Below are 12,779 nucleotides of genomic sequence, written 5' to 3'. Positions count from 1 at the left end.
TCTAAAACATATAGGACAGGGTGCCTTGACAACCAGGGTTGGGAAACACTGGCCTAGAAAGTTTATTTGTTTGGGGAGGTGTGAATGCACAATCGAACTCTGGTACGTACAAAAAAGTGAACTCTGGTCTGACTAAAAGACTAGATCTTGCTTTGATGGAAATTAACTCAGATGCCGTTCAAATACATATGAAAATGCCAGAGACAGTTCCAAAAGCAGGAAGTGGACTATAGCGCAGGGCGTTCTGGATAAATGCAACCAAAATGAACGCATGGCTCTAGCGCTGGTGGGGGAAGTGGGTTGTGGTCTTTACTCAAAGACGCAAACAAAATCCTACAACACCTGAAGTCAGACGGCATTCCATTAGTTTACATTTCGTGAATAAGGAAGTTGTGCTCAGTGTCTTCTTCAGAGGTTTTTTGTGTCATTTCCTTCAGTGATTCCTGGTGCAGCCCCACCACAGGCAAGCGAGTGAACAGGCTGCTCAAAGGGTTTGGTTCGTTTCATAGTGTGAAAGCGAACTGCAGCTGCTTAAAACGTAACAATTGTTGTACTTTTGGTTCCCAAATCGAGTCTACCGGACTATCAGTTGTGGAAACACCTGAAGTAACAGGACCAACCAAACTGAGAAAAAAAGTGTGACTTATAGTCTGGAAAATACGGTACTTTGATGTGACTATTTTTATTTTTTTTCCATTATTTTTGCAGAGGAGAAATATCACTTCGGTAAAAGAGATGCAGGACGAGGGCAGCCTCCCTGGCATTGCCTCTCTGAACGCCTCCTACTCCACGTCGCTGACCCTCCCTTCCCCGTACCTCCTGCTTCCACCTGTGGCGCGCAAAGCTGTCTCTGACGTCCGGCGCACCTTCTGTCTCTTTGTGACCTTTGACCTCCTCTTCATCACACTTCTGTGGATTATAGAGCTAAACGTAAATGCGTGTTCATTCATAGGCATGTTTTAAGATGCAAAACTCTCTCAGTTCAATTGTTCAGTAACCGCTTGGACTCCTCCCTTGCTGTCCTTCAGGTGACCGGTCCGATTTTGGATAATCTAGCAGATCAGGTCATCAGATATAAATTCAAGACTTCCTTCTTTGACATAGTCGTAAGTGCCCAATCCTTATTGCTTTGGTGTGACTCTAAAGTTTGTGATCTTGACTCTTTTTGGGGAGCTTGGATGTACATTTCCTCCAGTTGAAAGCGTTTGCAAAGTTTAGCACTTGGTGACATCATTTGCTTCCCCTCCTCTTCTTCTTCTTCTTCACGTCAGCTCCTTGCCGTGTTTCGTTTCCTCTGTCTACAAATTGGCTATGCAGCGTTTCTGTTGAAACACTGGTGGGTTGTCGCGGTAAGTCAGCTCAGACACAGCAAAGCACAAAGTTATTCAAATTCAAGTGAAAGTCTCCCAACTCATCTGCTGGACATGAATAAGAGCTCAGTTATTTCCTGCAGATTTCAACTCTGGTGACCAGCGTCTTCCTCGTGGTGAAGGTCATTGTGTCTGAAGTGAGTCCCTTCCTGTTGCTGCACGTTCACAGTTCGGTTTGAGCAGCGCACGCTCATCAGCTGAAACCTCTTCAGCTTTTTCACTTCTGCTTTTTGAAATTCCCAGCTTACGTTCGCATAGGCTTCATCAAGCAAACATCCTTATCTACGCCATCTATCTAAAGCACCAAGCCCTTTTCCCAAATAGATATAGCATAATAAACCTCTTATCTTGAGCTGTAAGGACTTGCCTACATATGCATAACAAAAGTGAAACTATACCCTTCTTTCTTTCTTCTTTCTCATTGTGCTCAGCAGCTCTTGTCCAAAAACGCCTTTGGTTATGTTTTACCCATCACCTCGTTTGTGGTGGCGTGGTTGGAAACCTGGTTCCTTGACTTCAAGGTTCTCACTCAGGAAGCCGAAAATGACCGAGGTGAGAGAAAAGTGACGAGTGCAAACACACCTCAACAGAAATTTAGGTCCTCCTTAACTGATTTCCTCCCTTGACTTCAGCTTACCTAGCAGCAGCGAACGCTGACAGAGCTCCTATGCTCTACCCCCGCCCTGTTTCTGACGGACAGTTCTACTCTCCACCTGAATCCGTTGCAGGTGATGGTCTTATAATATTCGGCATTCATCTTCTGTGTATTCTTGTTTCTTTCCTAATTTCTGCAAGCAGTCTTTTTTTTACTGATCTTTTTGTCTGAAGATTCAGACGAGTATCTGGATGAGGAGGGTCTCAGGAGCAGACCAGCCACCTTCAAGGTACCTGCATCAGCGCTTGCTGACTGTTTTTAATTTAATGATCCTCCTCCTCCCGTTAATTTCTCCATGTCTGGATCTCGCTGCAGGAGAAGGAGTACATCAAGCAGGGTCAAGAGGCCATGTCTGTGCTGGATAGTATCCTCGCCCAGGAGGAGAACTGGAAGCTTGAGAAAACCAGCGTAAGGACTTCTCTCCGGTTCTTCCCTCAAGCTGTTATCTCTGGGAATAAATTCAATATTTTATGAACGTACTGGTCAATTAATCCAAATAAAACATACATTTTAAAAAAATGCTTTTTTTAATTTATGATTAAAAAAAGAGAATCAAAATCATTTATGAGAGATTTTCATTCACCTCTTTGTTAGTGGTATCGGGTAACGTAGTAAAGCTTGATGGAGCCAGTTTAGTAGCTTTTCAAACCGAAAGAGAAACCCACTTCCTGTCTTGCAGCATTTTCTTGTAGTGATGAGTTGACATTATTTAAAGCTCAGATTTATTTCCCCATTCTGAATTTCAAATGTTCTTCATAGTCTCTTAAATATGGAAAAAGTGTGAAACTAAATTGAAAAGTCTGTATTGAAGTGATTCTTTTTTTACATTCTCTAAAAGGTCAAATTTTAATTTATTCAAAAGATGCTTTTTTTAAAATTATCTTTAGTTAGATTACTTTCCTTTGGTTTGTCACAGCAAAACTTAACTTCAAGTTAACCGTTTCACAATTTTGTCCTTTTTCTCATTTAACAAGCAAGCTGCAATCTTTTATACTTTGACTTGAGTAAATCTTTAAAGTTTTTATTTAATGTATATATTTACGTATCTTTGTCTCATAGATTTTGAAATAGAACTAGTCTAACTTTTTCCAGATACTCCAAAAGTAGAGCAATGACTCTTTGCCACTCTGCCAAATCATAAACCAATGTAAGTGGGGAGTTATTTTAAAATCCATGTAAAAAAAAAAAAAAAAAAAAAAGATAGCTAGGTTGATGTTTTGTACTCGGATGAGAAGAATGTCACAAAAAAAAAAAGATAAAATATAGAATTGTTTGGATTCAAGTAAAACCTTCTGATGCTGACAGGATTTTGTGTTTTGACAGGACACGGGAGACAGCGTCTACAGTCTGGAGACTATCAGCTACGGAAAGATTTTTATTCTGAAGGTACTGCAAGCATGAAACATTGTGCTTCATTGTCATGCAAAAAAAACAACCACCAATCACATCTAACCTTGTTTTGTGTTTTTGCGCTTGAAAGGAGCTATGTAAGTTCAGACTTTTTGTCCCCGACTATTTTTTATATTGCTGAATCACTATTTACAAATCATTCAAGCATAAACATCTTATCAGATTATATTATTTCTCCCAAACCCATTTGGAAGAAATTGTGATTTCTACAGCGATATCTTAAAGCTAATTCCAGATAAAAGTGACTTTTGTTCAGATGAGTTAACAATAGATCAGACATCTTACTATTGCTGCCATTTGTCAATTCACCAAAAATCCAATAAAATGGAATTAAAAAGATTTATTATAGTATAATTAGAAGGGACTCCTTACTTAATGCATCTACATCAGATATGACATGAAATAAAATGGCTATAGATCGTTTGCGGTAGTAGTTGGAATGAGGTAAGGGGAACCTTTAGTATCACGAGCTGTTTCACTTCTGCTTCTACATCAAAATGTAAAGTATTGTCTTTGTTATGTTTTGAAAGATTTTCTTCTAATTTACACGTCCTTCATAAAACGAACAGGCCGGTTGTGATTTATTTTTGTTTCATATTTGAAGAGTTTATTTTTGGGATCTAAAATACGGTGAGATCTTAAATTCAAAGGTGAGAAGGGTCGGTGGAGATTTCCCTCGCTTATTGGGAAAGATTATAAATCAGGCTGTAACAGTTAATCGAATTATTCGAGTTCCTTGATTACTAAAATCCCTCGACGCTTTGTTAAAGTATATTTTAATATTTAATCCACCGAGTTCCAACCTGATGAGCGTTTTTGTTCCCCAGTGCTCTTACTTCCCTCAATGAGCTGCTGGTGAATGCTAAGTGCTATTAGCATAACATTGGGTTACCAAATGTTCCCCTCCTCCGTTAACCTCCTTGTTCACGCTTTTTTTTTTTTTTTTATGACCCAGCATTAAGTCCGCTTTGGTCATAGAATCATCTCCTGAAGCATGGTGTAGTTTGGTCCTCTTTTTGGTTTTTCTCTGCATTTTTTTCATTTTCTACTTTATTCCTCAGATTTCGTGTCTTATTTCATTTGCTCAGGCCTTCATGCAGTGTCCCGCGGAGTGCGTCTATCAGGAGACGATAATGCAACCAGAGAAAGTAGTTGAGTGGACCAAAACAGTTACTTCCTGCCAGGTGATTTACCTCTTTGTCAGCTCAAACATTTTCCATTGGGACGCTTTGCAAAACCAAAACTTAATACTGTGCTGTACTTTTGGCCTCAGATCCTCCAGAGAGTTGACGACAACACTTTGGTGACACATGACGTTGCTGCTAGCGTAGGGGGAGGCATCGTGGCTTCCAGGTACATCAGCACAGCAAAGAGCTGGCTTCCTTAGATCTCTTACTTTTTTCCTTCTGAAAGGATTTATTTGTTACTTTGTTTCAGATTTCTTGTCTGAAACAAAGTAAAGTAATTTTATTCATTTCTGTTGTTTTCTATTTTTAATCTCTTTAAGGGACTATGTCAATGTGAGACGGATCGAACGCAGACAGAACTCTTACTTGAGTGCTGGCGTATCAACCAACCACGATGCCAGGCCGCCGAGTGACCGCTATGTCAGGTCAGTTCATGCCTTCATCTGGACTTCTGTCATCACTGAAGTAAACCAGAACTTGTTTTCAGTAATTGTTTTAAAGAGATCCAGGACTAGTGGAACATGTTGACCTAAATACGATGCTATTTTCCTATAAACTAAAACATTGCTGTTTGTGAAAACTCATAATTACTTCAGAAATATACATCTTTTGTTATATTTTTCACCCATGGAGGTTGCCATTTTGTCACTGATGGGTTGATGACGTCATTAGGTCCATTCTGTACTGGAATCTTCAGAGTAAACACAGGAAGGCTAACTTTACCTGAATTGTTGTTTATTGTATTTTGTTTGACTGGTGTAATTTTAGATAATTACACCAGCCTGTTGGCTGTAATTTAAAAAGAAAAAAAAAAGAAAAAAAAGTCAGGCAAGTCTGGATAATTTCTCCTATGGTCAGCTCTGTCCTCTTCCTCCGTTTGGTCCTCCTCCTCCTTGTCTCTTGTGATTTCTACGTTCCGATCGATTTCAGTGCGATTCAAATTAAAAAGGCTTAATAACGTTACTTATCACCGTTTTGGCCGGAGGAGCCAGGCAGTTGGACCAATATGACGTCATTTACCCAGAATGCATTGCAGCGTAAACAACATGGCGACATTTGTGACAATATTTTATTAAAATTTACAGAAATTAAATGACCTGCAGTATTATTACTGTATTGTTTTTACATCCAAGATAAATATTTTCCAAATAAGGTCTATTTTTATAAAAAGAAAAATATATCCCTTTAAAGGGTAGGATTATACAAGTGTTCACTTCCTCCTACTCCTTTTCAAACAAAAAAGTAGTGGTAAACAAATAATCTTGTTCTTGGTTATATATACACATGTTTTCTCTGACCTACTAATAAAAACTTGTTTGAAATAAATAAATCAAAATCAATTTGTAACTTTTTTTTACTTCCTGATTGCTTTTTATTGGTTGTTGTAGGGGAGAAAATCACCCAGGAGGATTTGTGGTTCTGAAATCCAGCAATAACCCGGCCGTCTGCACATTTATCTGGATCCTCAACACAGATTTTAAGGTGGGGAATATGAACACAGAAATCTTTGTCTTTTTTTTTTTTTTTTTGCATTTAAAAAATAGGGTTGCAGTCCTTCAGTAAAACCAGCTGCCTCTTCTTCATCACTTGATCTTGCTTCTTCCTCCAAAGCTGCAGACTTATCGCTCAAATCTTTGCTGGAACTGCTCATAACTTCCACTGTTTGCATACTTAATTGTTTACGCTTTGATTTACCCTCATTACGTTTGAGCCAGTTACTACAGATTAAAAATGCAGCACTCACAATGCCATGGAATTTATGGTAGTCTGTGAAAAATACTTATTAAAGTCTTTTGTGTACACAAAATGAAAGCGCAGTAGTCAATCTTTTTAAATCAGTTGGTTGTAAGAGGTTTTATTGCGTCAGTGGCACTTTAAGGACTTCCTCATAAAGCCTGAAGAATTATTGCTCATTTTAAGGTTTATAAGGAAGTTTGGCAACATGTAGGTAAATTTCAAGGCAGAGATCTTTGACAGAACAGTCTATGTAAATATGTTCAGTCAAACAGCTAACCTTCAGTTGTTCCTTTTTCAGGGCCATCTGCCCCGCTATCTCATCCACCAGGCCCTACCTTCCGGCATGTTTGAGTTTGTGGGCCAGTTACGGGAGCGCATCGCTGAACGTAATCCCTGCCTTCGCCAACAGCTTCATCCTGGACCCCTGTTATAAACCTGAGGAGTGGCAGCGTCGTCCTGTGGAGCTCCTGAGCTGAAGGGATGCGCAGCCAGCTGCCATAACTGAACTGACTTTACCTCTAAGCATAGGAGGCCATATTTCAGATCAAACAGAGTAATTTGGTCAGAACAAATGATTGTCCTCAAACTATTTTTTGACTGTTACTCTGACTCCCACTAGGACATGGGATTTGTTCTGAGTTGAGGTGCGGCTTTCATGAGGAGAGGATCTGTGAGAACTGTTGTCACAGAACAGAAGCAGCTCAAAACCTATTGTTGTTTATTGTTTATTAATTTGCTGCGTTTCTTTCTTTTTTTCTGCACTTTCTTTATATCTTCCTGCCTACATGTAACAGCCATATTCTTATTATTTAAAAAAAAATACTGTGATAGATGGAAGAGGATGCGCTACTTCCTGCTCACCGCTAGAGGGCGACATGACTGATGTAGATTGGGAAAAGGTTCAGGCTTTTCTGCAGTACAACAGTAAAATCTGTTGTTCCAGGGTCTTTAACCAGTTTTCTGTGATTTCCACAGTGATATCTTAAAGCTAATTTCAGATCAAAGCGACGATTGTTCAGGCGATCTAAAAGTAGATCAGACATCTTACTACTGCTGTCTTTTGTGCCAATCACCTCATGTGGCCTTGTTGGGGGCAGAATAATGAGCTGGAGTAATTACATGATTTACAAGTAAATTAAAGTTACAATTTACTTCGTCATGCATGTGAGAAATGGATGAAGCTTTTAATTTCTTTACATAATGAAGCAAAACTCGGCTTGTAATGATGGAAAAACTTCTCCTTCAGCTTAGTGTTATTAGTCTGCATACTGGTGGTACCATGCTCCTCAAAAATCATCGTGGTTCAAAGGTAATTGTCCTGAAATGTGGGTAAAAAGCTGTGTTTTTTAAGTTTGTTTTTTTTACAGAAACTTCAGTTATTTTTCCTAAAGGAACAAATTTGTGGATTTGACTTTGAGGAATTTTTGTTTTTGGAAGCTGCAGTTAATATAGGTGGAAAAAAAGAGCTGTGCAAGACGTCTGAAATAATTGGATAATAAAATTACTCGGATGTATTTGTTCTGACTTTTAAAGCTTCCAACAGAAGGAATTTCAAGTGAAGAAAAAAATGTAAACAATTGTGCCTTCATTGCAGTAATATAATATACTGGGCTTATTGCTTTTTGTTCGTTCAAACCTGTGTATTTTCTGCTCCAATGACGGTCTGTTGATGCACGAGAAGCCTGCTCGGAGCGCTTATGTTTACTTATTTCAATATTAGTTTGCAGATCACTTTGTAATTCATTTTAATATCAAACATGTTAATTCAAAGCCATCACTACTGACCAATTGTTTTTACTGAATCTTAAGTGTCTTATGTGTAATAAAACATCTACACCTATCTTGAAATTTCTCTTTTTTTTCACAAATACATTGAGACCAATGTTTTGTTATTGTTTCTTTCTACTTTTAGCACAAATGTTTGATAAATTTCGGATCATAAACAGCTTTCATAAAGCGTTGTTTTTCCAGTTACGGACGATTTTTCACTAATTTCTTTGCCAACAAAGCTCTTGGTTGTGAGATTTACTTAATTTTTGCCATTTTCCACGCTTAACAATATTGCCTTGCAGAGGTTTGATGGTGATAAAGTTAGTGAATTCTGTTTAATTAACAGAAAATATTTAAAGGACTTTGAGTTTTTGGACTTCTGGTTCCACCACAACATTTTTTTATTGTTATTTCACCACTTTGACTTTCTTTTCTCTTGGTATCTTTCAGAATGTTATGGGTTTTTTTTCAGGTTTGAAACCTGTTTTTTTCAGTGTTTGAATCATCAGCGTGTTGAAAATTTTCTAGTAATGTCCAGTTCTATCAAACGTATCCGTCTAACCACAATACAGGGACATTTGGAAGAGAAACTGGCCCGCAGCATCACATATTAGGTTTAGAGTGGGAATCGTGCTCTTCCAGTTTGTTTCACACCAGGCATACCGTTATACCAAAATATGTTGGCATTATCTGAGCTTCCAGATAACTTTGTGCATTGCTCTGCCCATTTCCACAAAGCTCCTCCTTAAAGCTGTGCTCCTTCAAAATAGTGGGACCAGCAATTAGCAAACACCTGGTGGATCCGCACATCTGCTGAGCTTATCATGAAAGCTACATCTCAGTCCAATACTCAGAAAAAGCGTTGTAAACGGGATAATAGAGGAACATTTTTGCGATGCCGTGCTGAAGGTGAAGTGTTGTAAAGAGTAGGAGCTTTTTAACCTTCCCACGGTCTTAGTGCGATGCTCAGGAAGAGAACAGCAGATGTCACGGTCAGACAACTGGGAAAACAGGGAAGTGATGGGGGGTGTCCATCAGCCTGTCAGTTCCCGAAACCACAAAAACAAAGACTTGTAAAAGATCCCCAAGGTTCCCTGGGTGTCGTCGTAGGACTGCGGGAGGATTAAATTGACGACAACCAAATTTCAAAGTGTCAAATTGTGAAGTCAAGTATTTATTAGGTTGTGTTTGATATGTACAGCACTTTTATAACAACCGAAGGTAACATACAGTACCTGCTTGACTGTCATATAAAACAGCACTATGTGCCTGGAAAATAACTAATAAATAAAAATACCTCCAAGCTCAGTGATAATACTGGCTCTTTAATTGTAAAATGAAAGAGTGATCTTTGATTGATCAACTGAAAATTGACGCTCATACTAAAACAAAATCATTTATTTCCATGTTATTGGTCTATTATTGGTCTTTGAAATATAGAAATTGTATTATGTTTGATCTAAATATAGAATCACTTCATATCAATGGACTTGGTCTTATTGAGAAGTACAGTATTTATCTGCTCTGCATGCTGATGGTGTTTACGTATTGAAACAATGACACCTTGCGACTGAGTCCTCATGCATTACAGCTTTATGGTTACATTTCAACCACAAACCAACAGTAGCAAATGAGGCTGGGTTTCAGGAGTTAATTCCACATGTTACGATTTCAGGTTGGATCTCAATATTCACTGTACCTTTGCTGAAATCGGGTTAAAAGTTAAAGAAGAAATGAAAACAGTTATCAAATTTTGCTGCCCTTTTGAATAATTATTTACAGTCCATGGAACTGTAATAAAATTAAACCTTGAATCTATACCACCGTGGTAGATTTCACAAAGTATGTACAATTAGTCCTACCGCTGTAGAAAAGAGATGTGTTGTCCTCGGGGGCAAGAACAGAATTCATAGGACAGGACACGAAGCAGCTCACATGATAGTGCTGTGACTGTCTTCTGAGGTTATGGGTGTGTGAATGTTTTTTTTTTTCCCTTATCGATGAGAGCCAAAGCCCCTTTAGTGCTCTTATTGTCCTCTATGCAAGTCTGATAAGAAACACCAGTCGTCGGGATGCCATCTCCCTGAGTTTTCCCAGACAAATATCTTAAGTCACTGTGGAGCCGAGGCGAGATCTTGGAAAATGGGAGGCTGACAATCAGGTAGAGATAGAATTTAAGTTATTATTTTCATTGTCTTTGAATTTACTGCCTGTTTTACATCTTAAAAATTAGTCATATTTGCAAGATTCACTAACGTGGACAATATAAATGTTGTTGCAGCTGCCTGTTTTTCTGTTACCCAATGTTTTCGTTTTGTTTCCTGAAATATTGAGTCATTTTTGGAAGAATAAAAAGAAACAAAAACATTTCTTCAGAGCATCCACCGGGGATTCGGAGCTGCAGAAGTGCCACTAGTTGTTTTGAAGGAGCGAAGAAGGTGCAGCATCTTTTAACCAAGGTCAAACAAGCCCTCCATCTGGACTTTGTGGCATTGTGCAACCCTGCAACCGGTTCACCCTTGTTCCTTTCAGATGGGTTCGGCTTTCAAGAGGTTCTGCATGCAGTTCTGCTGCTGCTGCTGTGCCAAAGACGAGGACGAAGAAGAGGAAAAGCAACCTCTCATAACGTAAGACAGCGATTTAAAAAGAGAGAAATCATTTTCCGCTCCTGCAGATCTTAAAACTGTTTGATTGATGCTGAAAGGAACCGTGGAATCTTTCTTACTGCCAGTGAATGAGTTTTGCTCTGTCTCAACAACACAGTCCAGATCCACTGGATTATTTTACTCGTGAAGTCCAGAAGAGACGAGACGAGGAGACCAACCTGTGGAGTGAACCCGGAGACCCCAGCCACTCGGAGAGAGCTGATGACCGGACGCTTTACACCCTGCTTCAGGCCAGGAATAAAACCCGCATTGGATCCACGGTATGTAGAGGAATCGAAAAAGGAACAAAAAAAAAACACTAACAAATAAAAACAACTGATGTATTATTGTGTTTTAATGCATGTTTTTATGTGTTAAATAAATGTAGTGCTGTAAAAGCTTTTGCCAGCCTACAGATATCTTCTGTTTTTTGTCACACTTAAATGCTTCAAACACATTTTAATCTTAGAGAAAGCCTGAGTAGATAAAAATAGTTTTCAAATTATGTTTTCCTTTGTTAATGTGAAACAATTTATACAAACTACCTAAGTCTATGTGAAAAGATGATTTCCCTCCTTTTTAAGCCATGAATTACCTGTAAGTCACCATCCACACCCAGAATCAATACATTTCTTAAACAGAACCTGTCAAACAACATGAAGTAGGCTTAATTATATAGTTTTTATAAAAAACATTTATATATTTTACATGTTAAAATAATCACTATGTCCTGACAGTTTAATATCAGAAAGATAATCTGTGAAAAACATTTAACTCCCGAGGCTCCTCCCGGTGGTCCTATTGCCATCTGCAGAAATACACTGCACCTAGTCAGGAACAACCAATCAGGTGCAGGGGGAAGGCCTCAGCAATCTCAGTCAGGCTCATGTTGTTCAAGCTCAAGATTTAATGCACTAATGATGGAGCTCTGTAGTAGAAACCTCTGAAGATGAAAGTCTGACTCTCATCTCTGTTTGTGCAACAGGACAAAGAAACAGCAGACCAGCAAATTCAGGGCTAAACAAAAGAAAACAAAGGTTACAGAGCAGCCCACTTCTTTAATCATGTATAAAACTCATCACTAGTTATTGCAAATGTTTTATGTCACAAATTAAAAATTGCTATTTGTAACTACTCGGATTGTCTTTGATATATATATAGATTTTTTTTTTTTTGAAAAACTTAAATATGTAAGTGTGACAGAAGAGCAAAAAGCATACATCTTTAAAGTGGTTGTAACATTTTTATATTTCTTCCAAAAATATTTCCTTTTTCACCCTGTCTTGCAGGGCTATCGTCGACTGAGTGTGGACATCGAAGCCATGAGAGACACACGCAGAGAAGTCAGAGACAAATGGAAAACTATCCTAGAGAACCTGGGTAAAACTAAATGATACACATATGAGGAACACCATTAGCAGAACACAGCTGCCTTTGTTGAGGTTGTTTATCTTTTTGTTCCAGGTTTTATGGCTGAGGCAGACTCACTGCTGACAGTATCTGCTGGTGCCTCAGCTGACCGCATGCGTAACGCCCCGGCAGCACGTGCCATGCTGCACACGTTGCACACGGAGACCTCCATCTTCAGCTCCAAGGAGGCCCCACCAGAAAGATATCTGTTCATCATTGTGAGAGAAGGCCCCAAAAAAAACAACTTTGCACTTCTGCAGCAAAACCAAGGGGTCCAAACTGTTAATTTCTGCTCATCTTTGACGAACAAAAATTAAATCTTGCAAGCTAAAATAATTTTATTTTCAAAACAATCGAGTTTTTAAAATAAAAACAAAGGATGGGTGATAATTATTTCTAGATTGGCTAATTCGTATCAGCCAATTTAGCATCTCATTTTAGCTGGTTAGCTTTAGCATCTCGAAATATTGTTGTTCCTTCGTAATAGAGCTTGAATCCAAAAATCACCTTATTGTTTTGAGTAGGCACTATTTTATACATTTCAAAACTTTAGCTACTTTTAATTTTGTGCTTATTAAACAGAAGCTGATTATAT

The 12,779-nt window shown here is 38.6% G+C and overlaps 2 protein-coding genes across 9 annotated transcripts in view; both read left to right on the top strand.

Moving 5' to 3' along the window:
• Window positions 1-8,202, top strand: part of stard3 (StAR related lipid transfer domain containing 3) — an 11,276-nt gene extending 3,074 nt beyond the window's left edge. For 3 of the 7 annotated variants that reach the window (XM_007558064.2, XM_007558070.2, XM_007558071.2), the window contains exons 2-15: window positions 709-930; window positions 1,029-1,106; window positions 1,272-1,349; window positions 1,454-1,507; window positions 1,802-1,922; window positions 2,003-2,098; window positions 2,199-2,254; window positions 2,341-2,433; window positions 3,349-3,411; window positions 4,524-4,619; window positions 4,709-4,788; window positions 4,943-5,047; window positions 6,011-6,104; window positions 6,658-8,202. In XM_007558064.2, coding sequence (XP_007558126.1) covers window positions 709-930; window positions 1,029-1,106; window positions 1,272-1,349; window positions 1,454-1,507; window positions 1,802-1,922; window positions 2,003-2,098; window positions 2,199-2,254; window positions 2,341-2,433; window positions 3,349-3,411; window positions 4,524-4,619; window positions 4,709-4,788; window positions 4,943-5,047; window positions 6,011-6,104; window positions 6,658-6,792 — 1,371 coding nt within the window. In that variant the 3' untranslated portion in view covers window positions 6,793-8,202. Of the gene's footprint in view, window positions 1-69; window positions 103-708; window positions 931-1,028; window positions 1,107-1,271; window positions 1,350-1,453; window positions 1,508-1,801; window positions 1,923-2,002; window positions 2,099-2,198; window positions 2,255-2,340; window positions 2,434-3,348; window positions 3,412-4,523; window positions 4,620-4,708; window positions 4,789-4,942; window positions 5,048-6,010; window positions 6,105-6,657 lie in introns of those variants that run through there. The other 4 variants (XM_007558066.2, XM_007558065.2, XM_007558068.2 and 1 more) reach the window with 4 other exon arrangements.
• A 1,723-nt stretch (window positions 8,203-9,925) lies between these two features.
• LOC103142163 (melanoregulin) overlaps window positions 9,926-12,779 on the top strand; it is a 4,326-nt gene continuing 1,472 nt past the window's right edge. Inside the window, exons 1-6 of one of the 2 annotated variants that reach the window (XM_007558061.2) lie at window positions 9,926-10,290; window positions 10,506-10,588; window positions 10,662-10,756; window positions 10,893-11,055; window positions 12,064-12,154; window positions 12,239-12,402. In XM_007558061.2, coding sequence (XP_007558123.1) covers window positions 10,662-10,756; window positions 10,893-11,055; window positions 12,064-12,154; window positions 12,239-12,402 — 513 coding nt within the window. In that variant the 5' untranslated portion in view covers window positions 9,926-10,290; window positions 10,506-10,588. The remainder of the gene's footprint in view (window positions 10,291-10,505; window positions 10,589-10,661; window positions 10,757-10,892; window positions 11,056-12,063; window positions 12,155-12,238; window positions 12,403-12,779) is intronic. The other variant, XM_007558062.2, reaches the window with a different exon arrangement.

This window comes from Poecilia formosa, unplaced genomic scaffold (assembly GCF_000485575.1).
Source record: "Poecilia formosa unplaced genomic scaffold, Poecilia_formosa-5.1.2 Scaffold94, whole genome shotgun sequence".
In the NCBI taxonomy this organism is placed as follows: domain Eukaryota; kingdom Metazoa; phylum Chordata; class Actinopteri; order Cyprinodontiformes; family Poeciliidae; genus Poecilia; species Poecilia formosa.
Note: the sequence above shows the minus strand (reverse complement) of the source record. Positions and strands in the feature narration are given on the sequence as shown.